This window comes from Bos taurus, chromosome 8 (genome assembly GCF_002263795.3).
Source record: "Bos taurus isolate L1 Dominette 01449 registration number 42190680 breed Hereford chromosome 8, ARS-UCD2.0, whole genome shotgun sequence".
Taxonomy (NCBI): Eukaryota; Metazoa; Chordata; class Mammalia; order Artiodactyla; family Bovidae; genus Bos; species Bos taurus.
Genome location: NC_037335.1, coordinates 65,479,562 through 65,493,510, shown reverse-complemented (window position 1 = coordinate 65,493,510; position 13,949 = coordinate 65,479,562). Strand labels below are relative to the sequence as shown.

At 46.3% G+C, this 13,949-nt stretch overlaps 1 protein-coding gene across 1 annotated transcript; it reads right to left on the bottom strand.

The window, feature by feature from the left end:
- Positions 1-4,998: 4,998 nt before the first annotated feature.
- Positions 4,999-12,125, bottom strand: LOC112441531 (spermatogenesis-associated protein 31A6-like). The gene is made up of 4 exons (XM_024996233.2): positions 11,888-12,125; positions 11,111-11,168; positions 10,477-10,537; positions 4,999-10,206 (listed from the first exon to the last, which is right to left on the bottom strand). The coding sequence occupies exons 1-4, from the start codon at positions 12,083-12,085 to the stop codon at positions 5,058-5,060; spliced, it is 5,466 nt and encodes a 1,821-aa protein (XP_024852001.1). The 5' UTR covers positions 12,086-12,125; the 3' UTR covers positions 4,999-5,057.
- Between the last annotated feature and the right edge of the window lie 1,824 nt (positions 12,126-13,949).

Sequence of the window (13,949 nt, the reverse complement as noted above, 5' to 3'; positions counted from 1 at the left end):
TGGGAATTGTTCCACATACAGGTTATCTTTTGATATATTTGTAAGGGAGAAGGTAGTTTCCCTGCCCAATTCCTCCATCATCTTGAAACCACCCCCCTTCTATAGTAAGTTTTGAAATCAAGAAATTTGAAACTTCAAACTTTATTTTGTTTACACATTATTTTGCCTATTCAGGCTGTTAGAATTCCATGTGAATTTCAGGATGGAAATTCTGAAGACCTCATTATAGTTAGAGACTGTCATCTGTGCATCACTTTTAGTATTGACAGCATTACATCTTCTAGCCTGTGAACACAAGATGCCTTTACATTTGTTGGCATCTTTATTAATTTCTTTCAGCAATATTTTCTAGTTTTCCATATAAATCTCTTTTTTCCCCTTGTAAAGTTGTTTCTAGTATTTTACTCTATAGTTCATGGGAGAAGGCAATGGCACCCTACTCCAGTACTCTTGCCTGGAAAATCCCATGGATGGAGGAGCCTGGTAGGCTGCAGTCCATGGGGTCGCTAAGAGTCAGACACGACTGAGCGACTTCTTTCACTTTCCACTTTCATGCATTGGAGAAGGAAATGGCAACCCACTCCAGTGTTCTTGCCTGGAGAATCCCATGGATGGAGAAGCCTGGTAGGACACGACTGAAGCGACTTAGCAGCAGCAGCAGCATAGTTCATGATACAATAAATGGTATTGCTTTCTTAATTCCTTTCTCATGTTTCCCATTGTTAATGTATAGAGACACAACTGATTTTTAAATGTTGATTTTATATCTGGCAACTTTTCTAAATTCATTTATTCTAAGGGTTGTTTTTTTTTGGGGGGGGGTGTGTTTGTGTGTAATCATAAGGTTTTCTTCATATAATATCGTGTTGTCTGAAAACAAGTATAATTTTACTTTTCCTTTCTGATTTAAATATCTTTTAGTTTTTATCTTGTCTTATTCATCTAGGAATTTTAGTAGTGTGCTGAATAGAAGTGGTGAAACAGGCATCCTTTCTTTGTCCCTGATTTTCACGGGAAAGATTTCACCATTTAATAGCTATGACTTTTCCCATATGTGACCTTCATTATGTTGAAGTCATCAACTTTTTTTTTTAAGTCACAAAAAGGCGTTGAATTTTGTGAAATGTTTATTTTTCTGCATCAATTAAGATGATCACATGATGTTTATTTCCATCTTTTTAAGTGATATGCCATATTGATTTTTTTCATTTGTTGAACCAATCTTACATTGCAAGATAAGTCCAATTTGGTCACAATGTATAAGCCTTTTACTGTGTTGTTCTGTCTTGTTGTTTTTTAAAGAGTTTCTGCATCAGTATTCATAAGGGATGTTGGTCTGTAGTGGACTTTTGTCATGTCTTTGGCTTTATAATCAATGTAATGGTGACCTCATAGAATGAGTGAGGAAACAGTGTCTCCTACTGAATTGTTTGGAAGAATTGAGAAGAATTGGTGTTAATTCTTTCCACTTGGTAGAATTCACCATGAAGATACTTGATGCTGGGTGTTCAGTCACTGGAGGTTTTTTGATAGTTATTCAATATCTTGACTTCTAGAGCTGTTTAGATTTTGTATTTCTTCATAATTCAGACTTGGTAGGATGTTTCTAGAAACCTGCTCATTTCATCTAAGTTGCCCAATTTTCTTTTTATGTCTATAAAGCTGGTAGTAATATCCTTCATTTCTGATTTTACACATTTTTTCCTTATCTCTTTATGTAATGGTAAATTTAAGTAGTTTTGTTCATTTTTTTTCTCTTTTTTGAGGCATACGTGACAAAACCATGGTGTAGCTAAAGTACGTAAAGTGATTATTTGACATATGTATATGTTGTGAAAGGATTCTAACAATCAAGTTAATTAACATACCCATTACTTCTCACTCTCAAAAAATTCTACTCTCAAAAATTTTCAATTACAGAATAGAGTATTATCAATTATAATCACGTTATACATTAGCTCCTCAGACCTTATTCTTTCATTTATTTTTCATGTTATAACAAAATTTGTATCCATTTACCAATCTGTTTGCATATCCCCCACGCCCAGCTACAGAAACAATTCAACAATTTCTACTCTGGGTTCTATGATTGTACTTTTTTTGATTCCACACATAAGTGATACCATGCAGTGTTCTTTTCTGTCAGGCTTATATTATTTAGCATAATGATCTCCAGGTTCATTCATGTTCTTGTAAATGTCATGATTTACTTTTTTTGAGGCTGAATAATATCCCACTGTGTATGTTATGTATGTATATTTGTGTGTGTGGTATCACATATTATCATGTATTCTTTATGGACTCATCCACAACAAACTGGAAGGTTCTCTCCATGCCGTTACTATGAATGAAGTTTCAAAGGACATAGAGAAGTACTGATATCTCTTTAGAATAAAAACATTTTAATTCCTTTTGCTCTATGACTGGAAGTGGAATTGCTGGATCACATGGTATTCTAATTTTATTTTTTTGAAGAATCTCCACACTGTTGTGAATATTGGTTGTACAAATTTACATTGCAAAGCACAATGCACGTGGTTTGTTCAGTGATATCAGACTCACTATGAAGGAACTATCACAGTGTGTATACTCAGATTCTAAAGAATGCCTGTGAGGTCTGTGTGGGGGTCTCAAAGAGAGGTCTCTGTGTGGGATTGCTCAGTGTAGGTCTGTGGAAGTTTCCTGTGTGGGGTAAACGTGCATCTATCAGAGGTCTCTGTGTGGGTGTTTGAGAGATCTGTAAGCAGGATCAGTGTGAATCTGTGGTTGACCGCTGTATAGGATCAGGGTGGATTTGTGGAAGATTCCCATGTGAGGGTAGTGGAGTCCCTGTATGGGTCAGTGTGGGTCTGTCAGAGGTCTCTGTGTGGGCTCAGTGTGGGTCTGTGCGAGGGTTCCTGTGCAGGGTCGCTGCGAGTCTGTGGGAGATCCCTGTGTGGAGTTAGTGTGGGTCAGTGGGAGGCCCTGTCTGGGGTGAGTGTGGGTCTCTGGGAGGGCCCTGTGCAAGGTCAGTGTGGGTGTGTGGGAGGTTTCTCTTTGGGGACACTGTGGGTCTGTCAGGGGTCCCTCTCTGGGGTCAGTGTGGATCCGTCTAGATCCCTGTGTGGGGTTACTGGGGGCCCTGTGCTGGATCAGTGTGGGTATGCGGAAGGTCCCTGTCTGGGGTCAGTGTGAGTCTTTGTGGGTAGTCTTTGTGGGGGGCCCTCCATTGCTGTCCTTTCTGCACCTCACGGCAGAAGAAGGGCAGGGGACTCTCCCCATCTGGTTCCTTGCTGTTCTGTCAGGGTCCCTTCTGTGTCATTTCTCCAGACAGGTACCTTAGTTCCAGCTCCCCTGACTCAGCGCTCACCTCTTGGTTCCTCTGAGAGGGCCTGGCAGCAGGCGGGCTCAGGATCCATGCTCTGCGCTCCCCTCTGTGAACTCTGGAGGCCACTCGACGGCCCAGGTCACAGCCCCTCCCCTCAGACCCTGGCTGAGCCTCCACGCCCCCCATGGAGAATGCGGTGCAGAGGCAGGACTAGTCTCCAGGGAGAAAACACAGCACAAGCAGGCCTGTGTCCTCTGCCCCCACAGCCCCGGGCCTGGTCCCACATGTGGGGGTCCTGACAGGCATGGAGGCGGGGCCATTCCTGCTGGCTCCTGGATCGGGGACCCTCCAGGAGCAGGTCTCTCCACCATGGGAGTGACTGTGACATACAGGGAAATGCTCTTGTCTCCCCATTTTCCCATGTGGATGGGCCCAAGGAGGAAAGCTGGTGGTATGTTCATTTTCTACAGGTCACTTTCATGCATGCTGGGTGACACATCATGTCTGCTGGCGTCTTCCACCCTGGCCTCTGGATTGAGTAAGACTGAGAGCAGATGAGACTTGCTATGACAGTCTGTGGGCCTGTTGAGTCCTACCTGTACCCTGGGAGCCTCCTTGGGCCACAGGTGTAGGTAGAGGTCACAGACTGTGAGTCTGTCCTGAGTACCCAGTCCTGTGAAAGCTGATTGCTACATTGGGGAGAAGTGAAGCTTCTCTGCTTGAGTCTCTGCTGCCTCTGGGAGCTTGGCCCTCTGTTAAGGGGCTCCAGGTGGCTTCCCTCTGTCTGGGCCCAGGGAACTAGAGTAGAGGGGAGACTCTGGAGTGAGGCCACCATGAGCCACCAGGCCCCTAACGTCTTTCCTCTGGCCCTGTGGATGGTGGTGGGACACCAATGCTCCTTTGTAAATGCACTGTCTGTGGGCGCCTCTTCCACTAACATCCTTCCCCCACATTCCATCCTAGGGGCACAGCGTCCCACTCTCAGACCATGAGGTGCCTACGCACACAGTCACGACCATGCTCATTCACTGGGGGAGGTGGGTGCTGTAAGCATGGCTGTCCTCTCCTCCAGGGCAGGGTGGGACCAGCCCTCAGAGGCTTCCATGCTCACACTGCACACTCTCAGGGCTGAGAGTGTGTGGTCCTCATTCTTGCTGCTGCTTCAGAGCATGAGAAAGGCAGAGGGAGGGTGAGAAACCTAGCCTATCTTGTTCCAGCTACATCTGGGAGAGAAAGGGGCTTTCAGGGCAGCGTCATCTATCCACCGTGACCTAGGGATGAGGTTTGTCCTCCCTCTTGACTCCCCTCCTTATTCTGACATGTGAGTTTGTCCCTGACACTTCCTGAGCCTGAGGGGAATTTCAGCTTCTGAACACACCTCCCTTACCAGCTGCACAATATCCAGGTGGAGAAAGAGGAGGATAGAAGTGAGCAAGATCCTGAGAAGGGGGAGGTCTTTAGGTTTAGCTCAAGGTGACATGTCCTAAATGGTGTTGCTTGTTTCTGTAATGCTGGTATTATGGAAACTGAAGGCGCAGTTAGGGGATTGGGGTGAGGGTGAGTATCCATGCTGGGGTCAACCTCCCTCCATGGCCCCATCCCATGTGGAAGTCAAAGCAGGCACCTGGGAAGAGTGGACCCTGATGCCTTCCATCCCCCTCAGTAAGGCACAGACAGGCTACTACCCCTGCTTATGAGAAAAAACCATTTATTTCTGGTAGGAAGAAGCCTTTAGCACACAGAGGATGTGCTAACATGAGAGAAAAACATATTTATCTGCAAGGCATGCATTTTTTTCTTGAGGAAGAGTTTTCCTACCTGTAATGCTGTGAAAACCATGTTCTGATTCACCAGAAGAGGTATATTTCTGAAGGAGACCATGCCTTGGACAGTGGAGGGGATGGCCTGGGATGCTTGTCACTCTTGATCCATGTTGGCAGGCTCGGCCTGGAGGGGGACCTGGCTCCCTGGGTGAGAAGGCCCAGTTGCTGTCCCTGGGACTGGTCCACTTACTCTTATATGAAAAGCTGTGGCCCATCGGGGTAGCTTGGTGATAACGGGGTGTATCTCTCCTCATTCTCCTTTGTTCTTGGTAGGAGAGAATTCTGTGCTGGCAGTAATGTGGACCTATTGGGTCCTGGAATTCTGCTTGGTACCAATTTAACTCTGTGGCATGAGGTCCATGGTGAAACACCATCTTCTCCTTTAGGATCTGTCCAACAGCAGTCATGACAGTCTGAGCCTCAACAGCCCTGCTCTCTGTGGTAGATTTGCTTTTGATTGATTCTTGGCTCTTGACAGTGGCTGTTTCAGGTTTGCCTTTTTGCAGGGGCTCTTCTGGTTCTTTGCATTTGTTGGGGAAAATCCACTGCAGAAGGAGCTTAATCCTTTCTTTGAAGTGGTTTTCTGATGGAACCTGTCTCTTCTTTAGGATTAACTGTCGAAACTTGCTTCTTAGGGACTCTGTTGATTCTTTTTTCTGGCCAGGATGGCTCATCCCTTGGGGTTGGTAAGCCCTCCGTTCTGCCAGTCCTTTTTTAATCTGTCTTAATTTGGGCCTTGTATATTTCTCTCTCCCATCCTTGGGGACAGACTTCTTGCCTTGGCTCTTATATCTGAGCTGTCGCCTCATGTCCACCTGCTGCCCCTGGCTGCTCCCTTCACTTGATGTAGCATCATAGAGTTTTTGGGAATTGGACTTGTCTTCACTGGATAAGGTCTGATAATAGGAGAGAGATTCCTGAGAAGCCAAGATGTTTGCGGCAAGAAACATATTTGAGTGACAGTCTTTGAGAAGTGTATCAGTGGCACAGTCTTGAAGAAGTACACCAGTTTCACAGTCTTGAAGGAGCACACTGCTGGCTTGGCCTTGAGCCTGATCCTGCTGGTCAGTGAACCCTTGAGACTCGAGCTTAAGAAACTGTGTCTCAAAGAGTAGGTCTGTATTTGAGGCAACAGATTTTGTATTCAGTGAGGGGCTTTTATTGGACCTTGGAGACCATGATCTCCTGAAATCCATATTAATGTCTAGGGATTGGACCTGAACACTAGGTTCCCTGGTGCCCTTCCCAGCAGAGTCTCCCTCCACAACCTCTTGGGCCCTGGAAGATGGGGAACATTCATCGAGGTCCACAACTGTCACATTAGAGCAAGATTCTGGGGAGGCCTGCCTCCTAGTTTTCTCCTGTGGCTCATTCCTGGCCATTGCTGAACCTGGACTTGGTTTCAGGCTGCCTTTCACAGTCTCCACAACAGACTCACTGTGCCACATTCTGCTCACAAAGTTGTATTTGGGGGCCAGAGAAGATGGTTTGTTTTCCTGTCCAGTCAGAGGGACATCTGAGGGCTTATGGGTGTCACCAGGTGTGGGTCTTCTCAGGTACCCCCAGGTTTTCTCAGTCGCCCATGAGGGGACAGGGAGGGGACTCTCCAGTGGGGCAACTGCCTCTGTTGTTATCAGTTTCTCTCCTGCATGGGGCTGAGGAGGTTTTCCCAAGCCCTTGGTTAATAGGGTTCTTGAGTGGTCTCCAGATTCACAGGTGGCCTTCAATGTGGGCCCTTGAACCTTTTTCAGCTTTAAGCAAAATATGAACTTAAGGACTTTGAAGAGTAGCCTCCACCTGTGCCTCACCCGAAACCTTATTATATGTGCTTCCAGCTCCTGCTCAGTATACGGACTGAGGACAAGAGACTCATGGGAGGTGATCATGGAGGCTTTCCCATCCTGAGAGGACTGTGTACTTTCTGTTTTCATGGGAGCATTTGTCTCTCCCAGAATGTCAAAAACAAGATTGTCAGCAAGCCTCGAATGATAGACTTTCACAGGGATCTCTCTCTCACAGATTTGCTCTTCCTTCCTCTCTGTAAGGACGCTTGAGACTTCTGGATGCATCTTGTCTGGGCTCAACACTCTTTCTGACTCAGGTTTTGCTCTTGGATCCTCCACTGGAGGGTTGGCTGAGAACATGTACAGATCTTTTACGATCTTCCCCACACTCTGCCCTACATCATGGCGCAGGTCTGTCCCTGGTACGATTTGTGCTGGGCACTTGGACCTCATCTTTTGTGCATCCTGTCTCCTTTTGCCTAGACCTGCAGAGGATCTTGAGGGCCCCTCCCTGCCCTGTGCCTGACAAGGCCTTGGGTATTGATCCTGAGGCTGCATCAGTTTCTGAGATGCTTGGATTCTGTAGGGCAGGCCACTCTGTTGCTGCATGAACCTTTGGGCAATGTGGTGCTCCAGTTTCTCCCGAACCTCAGGGCTGATCAAATACCCAGGAAGGATGGAGTCAGAACTGTGGGCCTGGGAAGACCTGGTCTCCTGGGATAGGTTGGGAGTGACCTGGCTAAAGACTTGCTGAGAATTTTTAACCAAAGAAGGTAAAGTTCTCTCTCTTTCTAGTTGTTTTTTCCAAAAGTGACTTTCCAGGTTTTCAATTGCATTTGAACTGAAAGATGTTGCCTTATTTTGGACTGTAGGGCAAGATGTTTCAGTGGACCCAATCTGGTGTTGAGATGATGATGACTGGACTAGGCGAGAGGGTAATGGATGGACAGTGGTTTTGAACTGAGCCTGAGGTCGTGGATGATATAGGGGTATGAGTGGAGTCAAGGATTGGGGTCGGCCCTGGATCTCCATAAGAGCCCGAGAAGATGGCTGACAGAGAGAGATATTTAGATTCAAGGGTATCGGTTGGGCTTGGATCTCCATGTGAGCCTGAGGAAGTGGTTGAAAGTGGGGCATGGTCGGAGTTGAGGGTTGTTGGTGGTCCTGGACCTCCATGGAAATCTTAGATGGTGGTGGACATTGAGGCATGGTTGCCTGAACTCTACCTCCCCAAGGTAGGGGTTGGGCCTGGGTCTCCTTGTGAGCCTGAACAGATGGTTGAAACTGGGGCATGTTTGGAGTCCAGCGTAGGTGTTGGACCTGGGTCTCCATGTGAGCTTGAGGTTGTGGTGGTTGACACTGGGACATGGATGGAGTCCAGAGTAGGGGTGGAACCTGGGTCTCCATGTGAGCCCGAAGTGGTGCTTGAAATTGAGGCATGGTTTGAGGCAGGAATTGGGATTGGACCCTGGTATCCATGTGAGTTTGAGGTTCAGGTGGTGGATACTGGGACATGGATGGAGTCTGGAGTATGGGTGGAACCTGGGTCTCCATGTGGGCCTGAAGTGGTGCTTGAATGTGAGGCATGGTTTGAGCCAGGAGTTGGGATTGGACCTGGGTCTCCATGTGAGTTCGAGGTGGTTGATACTGGGGCATGTTTGGAGTCCAATGTAGGGATTGGTCCTGAATCTCCATATGAGCTTGAGGTTGTGGTGGTTGACACTGGGACATGGATTGAGTCTGGAGTAGGGGTGGAACCTGCGTCTTCATGTGAGCCTGAAGTGGTGGTTGAAAATGAGGCATGGTTTGAGCCAAGAGTTGGGATCGGACCTGGGTCTCCATGTGAGCTCGAAGTGGTGGTTGAAATTGGGGTGTGATTGGAATCCATGGTTGGGGGCGGGCCTGAGTCTCTACGTGAGTCAGAGGTGGTGGCTGAAAGTGAGGCATGGTTGGAGCCAAGAGTTGGGGTCGGGCCTGGGTCTCCATGTGAGCCCGAGTTGGTGGTTGAGAGTGAGGCATGGTTGAAGCCATGATTTGGCCACTGGACTGGGTCTCCATGGAAACTTCAGATGATGGTTGACATTGGGGCATGATTGGAGTCAAGGGTAGGGCTTGGGCCTGGGTCTCCACATGAACCAGAGGTGATGGCTGCAACTGGGGCATGGTTGGAGTCAAGGATTGAGGTTGAGCCTGAGCCACAGGGTGGGTCAAGGGCTTGGCCAATGACAGTTTTGAAGTTACTTTAGCTGGAATATGGAATGGTTTGACTTTAGAGTGTTCATTAAATAAGACAGGGCATAACTCTAGAGCTGACCCAGGTACTGTGACAGTAGCTACAAGAGACTCACTGTGCAGAAAGGGGAGACCCCAGAAGAGCTGGCTGCATGTCTTCTGTAGACAGTCCTCCAAAGTGTCAGGATATCGGGGCTTCTCAGGACCAAGAAGCTGTTCATGATTGCCTTTTATGTTCCAGAAGTGTTGGTGACCCAAGGTATCCTGTTTGTGACCCAGTGACTCGATCCTCTTCCCCAAAGTATTCAGGTGGTAGCCTGCCTCCTCCTCCTTTTCTTTCTCCTTCCAAAACTTCAGTTCCACTCTCTTGGTGATTAGTATTTCCAGCAGCTCCTGGACATCAGGGTTGATAAAAGCGAGGCTACCAGCCTCTACCTGCCTGTTTCTGGGATCTCCCCAGAATGAGTCCCCTGGTGGGTAGAGGGGAAGGCTTTCTTTCTGGGACTCTAAGTTTGTCAAAGTGGAGAAGCTCCAAGCTTTGGCTGCTTCCTGCCACCAGGCCAAGGCTGATCCAGGACTGCTTGAACAGACCATGCCTGAGATGGCTGGTCTCCAAGGGCAGTGTGGAGATGACCTGTGTCGGATGGTGCCCAGTGCGAGTGCCGTAGAGTCACCCTGAGTGAGACTTATCCTGGAGCCTGATGCTTTGGGGGCAGAGCAGGGTGCTGGAGGTAGAGGACAGGCTCTCCCATGAGGGGGGCTTTGTGGGGACGGGGAAAGAGCCAGTGGCCAGGGTGAAAAGCTGTCCACAGGAAGTAAAGGCTCTGGTGTTGGAGAGGCACTCAGGTATGACTCTGAGTAAGTGGAAACTGAGCCTGGAGAAATAGTAGAAGCCCACGGAGGAGGCTGCTTGGTCAGAGGAGCTGGGGAAATGGTGGGAGCTGCCTCTTCCCTGCATGGTTGGTGGGCTTCATCAGGAACTGCTTTGCAAACCGCACTAGGTGAATCTTGACATGAGACCTGATCAAAGCTGCCCTTGTCAGGGAACCTCCCTAGGTATCTGCAGAAGACATGAAGAACAAGCTTCAGCCAGAAGCTGCCAGGCCAGGAGGACCAGACAGGCCAGGCAGGGGTGGACAGCTGCACCCCACAGCCCTGCATGGCCCCAGTACTGACTTCACAATGCTCCTGCTGTTTCTCACCACAGGATGATAGCCATACCCTGCCCCTGGGACTCCTCCTCCCAGCTCAGCCCCAGGCTGCTAGTATCCCTGGGCTCACACCATAGGCTCGAGAAGAACCCCCTAGAAAGAAAGGGTAGATTCTCTACCTTTGCAGAAGTGAAGTCAGGTCCCAGACCTCTTCCAGTGCTTCCAGGCAATCTCTGCAAGCTGGAAATCAGCAGACTGGGTCATGGTGGTGAAGATAGGAGCCTAGGGGTCTTATAGAAGTTGAGTGCACTGTCTCTGTAAGGGGCACCATTGGGAGACTGGAGCCCAAGCACCAGTGTCCAACACCACATGATCCCTGACAGTGATGGTGAAGCTCGTGAAAGGGTTCATCACTTAAAGTTTTTCCAAATCCTTTACTCCTTGCTGCCCTCACAACCTACCTGTAGGCGAAATGGGCAGGCATCACTTTTCAGTTGAATCTGAGCAAAGTTAAACCATGTGTCCTACGTGTACTGGAGGGCTCACCTCCCAATCCAGGTGCTATTAGTCCAGTGCAGCCCACACGCCCCTTTGGTACAGAGTCTTTTCCAGGCCCCTCACAGCTACATTCTACACATGGAATCTGGGAAGTATCTGGATTCTGCTCTCCTTCCCAGAAGCCTCCCTGGGGGCTCTGTTTCTCAAGGGAGAAGTCCAGCCACTGGCCCCCTCAGAGTCCGTGGAACTGGGCCTCATGGCCAGAGAGGTAGGGACCAACTCTGGGGGCATTCATGGCTCGATGTCGGAACTCACCTTTCAAAGCTCCATTTCTCTTGCTGCTCCTGCTTCTTCCCCTTCGTTCCATTCGATGCTGAGAGAGAAAAAATGAGGGCTTAAGACCCAAATCTCAGTCTCCCCTCTCTAGACAAGCATCAGGCACTAGTGTCCATACATGACATGACTATCTACATTTCACTGACAGAGCTCTGTGATGTTCCTTTCCTTTCACTCATTATTAAAGTGAATAAAATATTTTCTGTTTTCCTTCTTTGAAGAACAAAAGATGATTTTCAAAGTGAGATGCACTCTGTACTTTTCGTCACTGTTCCTCTGCTCAAGAAACACACACATTCTCAGACTATGGGTGAATCTTAGCTCCATCAGGTAGATCTCTGCTTCTTGATACCAGCTCCACCCCCCAGCCCCTGCTCTGAGGCTCTTGGGGCTTCAGCATTGCCAGAAGATCAGCCCTGAGACACTTCACAGCTGCTGAACTAGTGCTTAGAGTCCTGTCCTCTGCCTGAGATTGAAATAAGTATCCAATCCTCAACCCCTGGTCACTTTGTTTGGGACATGCCCTGGAGGCCCTGCCACACCTGGACAACTGATCTGAGATCTTTGGGTAGAAATCCTAGTGTTCACTCTATCTCCTGCCCAGCCTGGTTTGTCCCTAGAGGCATTCTCTATTCTTCCTTGAAAACAGATGCCCTATTCTTTCCCACCTCAAGAATCTCTGGTTGATTCAGAAAAGTAGAAATAATAATAAAAAAGATTTTATATGCTTGTGAGTCTGGACCAAGGGTTCCTTACCTTTCTGATGTTTCCATGTTTCGTAGGGGGAGGAAAGGATGGGTTATTCTCCAGGTAGGGAAGGATCAGGAAAAAGAGCCCCAATCCACACAGAAAGGCGAGGATGGTATCAATCGCCCAGAAAGGGGAGCTGGAGTTCAGCCAAGTATCAAAAGTGCTCCTCAGAGAAAGGAGAGGATTCTCCTTCATCTGAATCATACTGCTGCCCTCAGGCAACTGAGCTCAGGGTGTGCACTTGGGGACTAAAGTACTAGGCTCACATCATAGAGCTGTGATCTGGTCACAAAGGGCCCTTGGGAGTAAGAGGGAGGAGCAGAGGAGGAGGCTGGACTATAGCCCCTCCCTATCCATCCAGCCCTGCAGCTTCATTCATCTCCCTTCTCTGAGCCTTCCATCCTACCTTCTCATCCTGTTAGAGACATTAGTCAAGTGTTGCTTCTTTCCACCTAGAACTCAGAGAATTCCAGTTTCCTTTGATATCATTGCTTGAGTCCAATCAATACTGTATTTTTTTTTTAAACATGTATCCCGTGGCGGATACATGTTGATATATATCGCAAAACCAATACAATATTGTAAGAAAAAAAAAATAAAAAAATAAAATAAAGTCCCATCAATATTTTAAAAAATCTGGAGTTCTCCCTGTAACTTTGGTTAATCCCAGGTATTTATACTTTTATGATATTTTTTAAAAATTTCAGTTAATTTTTACTATATTCAACTACCGGGAATTAAAAGTTAGTTAAAAATTATTTGAAATTTACAAGGCTATGAAGTATAAAGCAAATTAAAATAAACCTTCAGAGTAAATTGTTCATAATTTTCCAGCATCCTTGTTTTCTAAACTCAATACACTGAACAAAAGTTTTGGAACACTCTGTACAGATATACATACATCCTTTAAACAAATCAGCCCAATGTTTTCAAGTCTAAGAACCAAGTTTTTTTGTTGTTTGTTTTTTGTTTTTTTCAGTTCAAATGTTCTGTTTATCTGGGAATATTTTTATTTTGCCGTCTTTTCTGAAGTATAGATTTAATAGACATGGAGTCCTTGGGTGACAATTTTTTCTTTCAGATCTTTTAATATGGCATCTCACAGCCTTCCCTTTGCCGTTTCTGACTGGAAGTCAGTGATTAATCTTATTGTGGTCTCTTCATATATGGAGATGAGAAGGAAATGGCAATCCACTCCAGTGTTCTTGCCTGGAGAGTCCCATGGACAGAGGAGCCTGGTAGGCTGCCATCTATGGGGTCACACAGAGTCGGACACAACTGAAGTGACTTAGCAGCAGCAGCAACATATATGGAGAACAGTTTTTCTCCGGCTACTTTTTTTCCTTTGTTTTTCCACAGTTTGACCAAGATGTGTCTTAGAGTGGATCTGTTTCCTTTTATTTTTCTAGAGGTGAACTCTGAATCTGGAGGGTGATTTTCATCAAAATTTTATAAACTTTCAGCCATTATGTCTACAAGTAATTTTATTCTGTCCCCTTTCCTCTCCCTTCTTTCTGAGAGTCTCTTTCGTTCCACATTTGATGGTGTGCTGAATGGATGCCGTAGATCGTTTTCCCTCAACGAATCTTTTCTCTTTGTTTTTACATTGATTTCCTGAATTCATCTTCAAGTTTATGGATTCTTTCTGCCACCATCTCTAGTGTGCTATTGAACCTGTCTATTTTTCATTTTAATAATTATAGTTTTCAATTCTAGGATTTATATTAGTTTCCTTTTTTGAAAATAATTTGTAGCTATTTATTGAGTATCTCTTTTGACTTAGATGAATAAATGAAAATCATATTTTCATCTAATTTTTCAAGCATGTCTCCTTTAGTCCATCTTGTAGTTATCATTATTTTGATATTTTAATGTTTTGACCTTCATACTGAATTTATAAGTGATATATGAGTTATATGTGATATATTATATAAATGCTTTACTCACCACCGTTTCAACACTAGAGTTTTCTGATTTTAACTGTGTACTTATCTGTCCCAGGGGGTTTTATACTTGATATATTTTCCTTTTCCTAATTAGCATCTTTTCATTTCAGCTTGTAGAACTC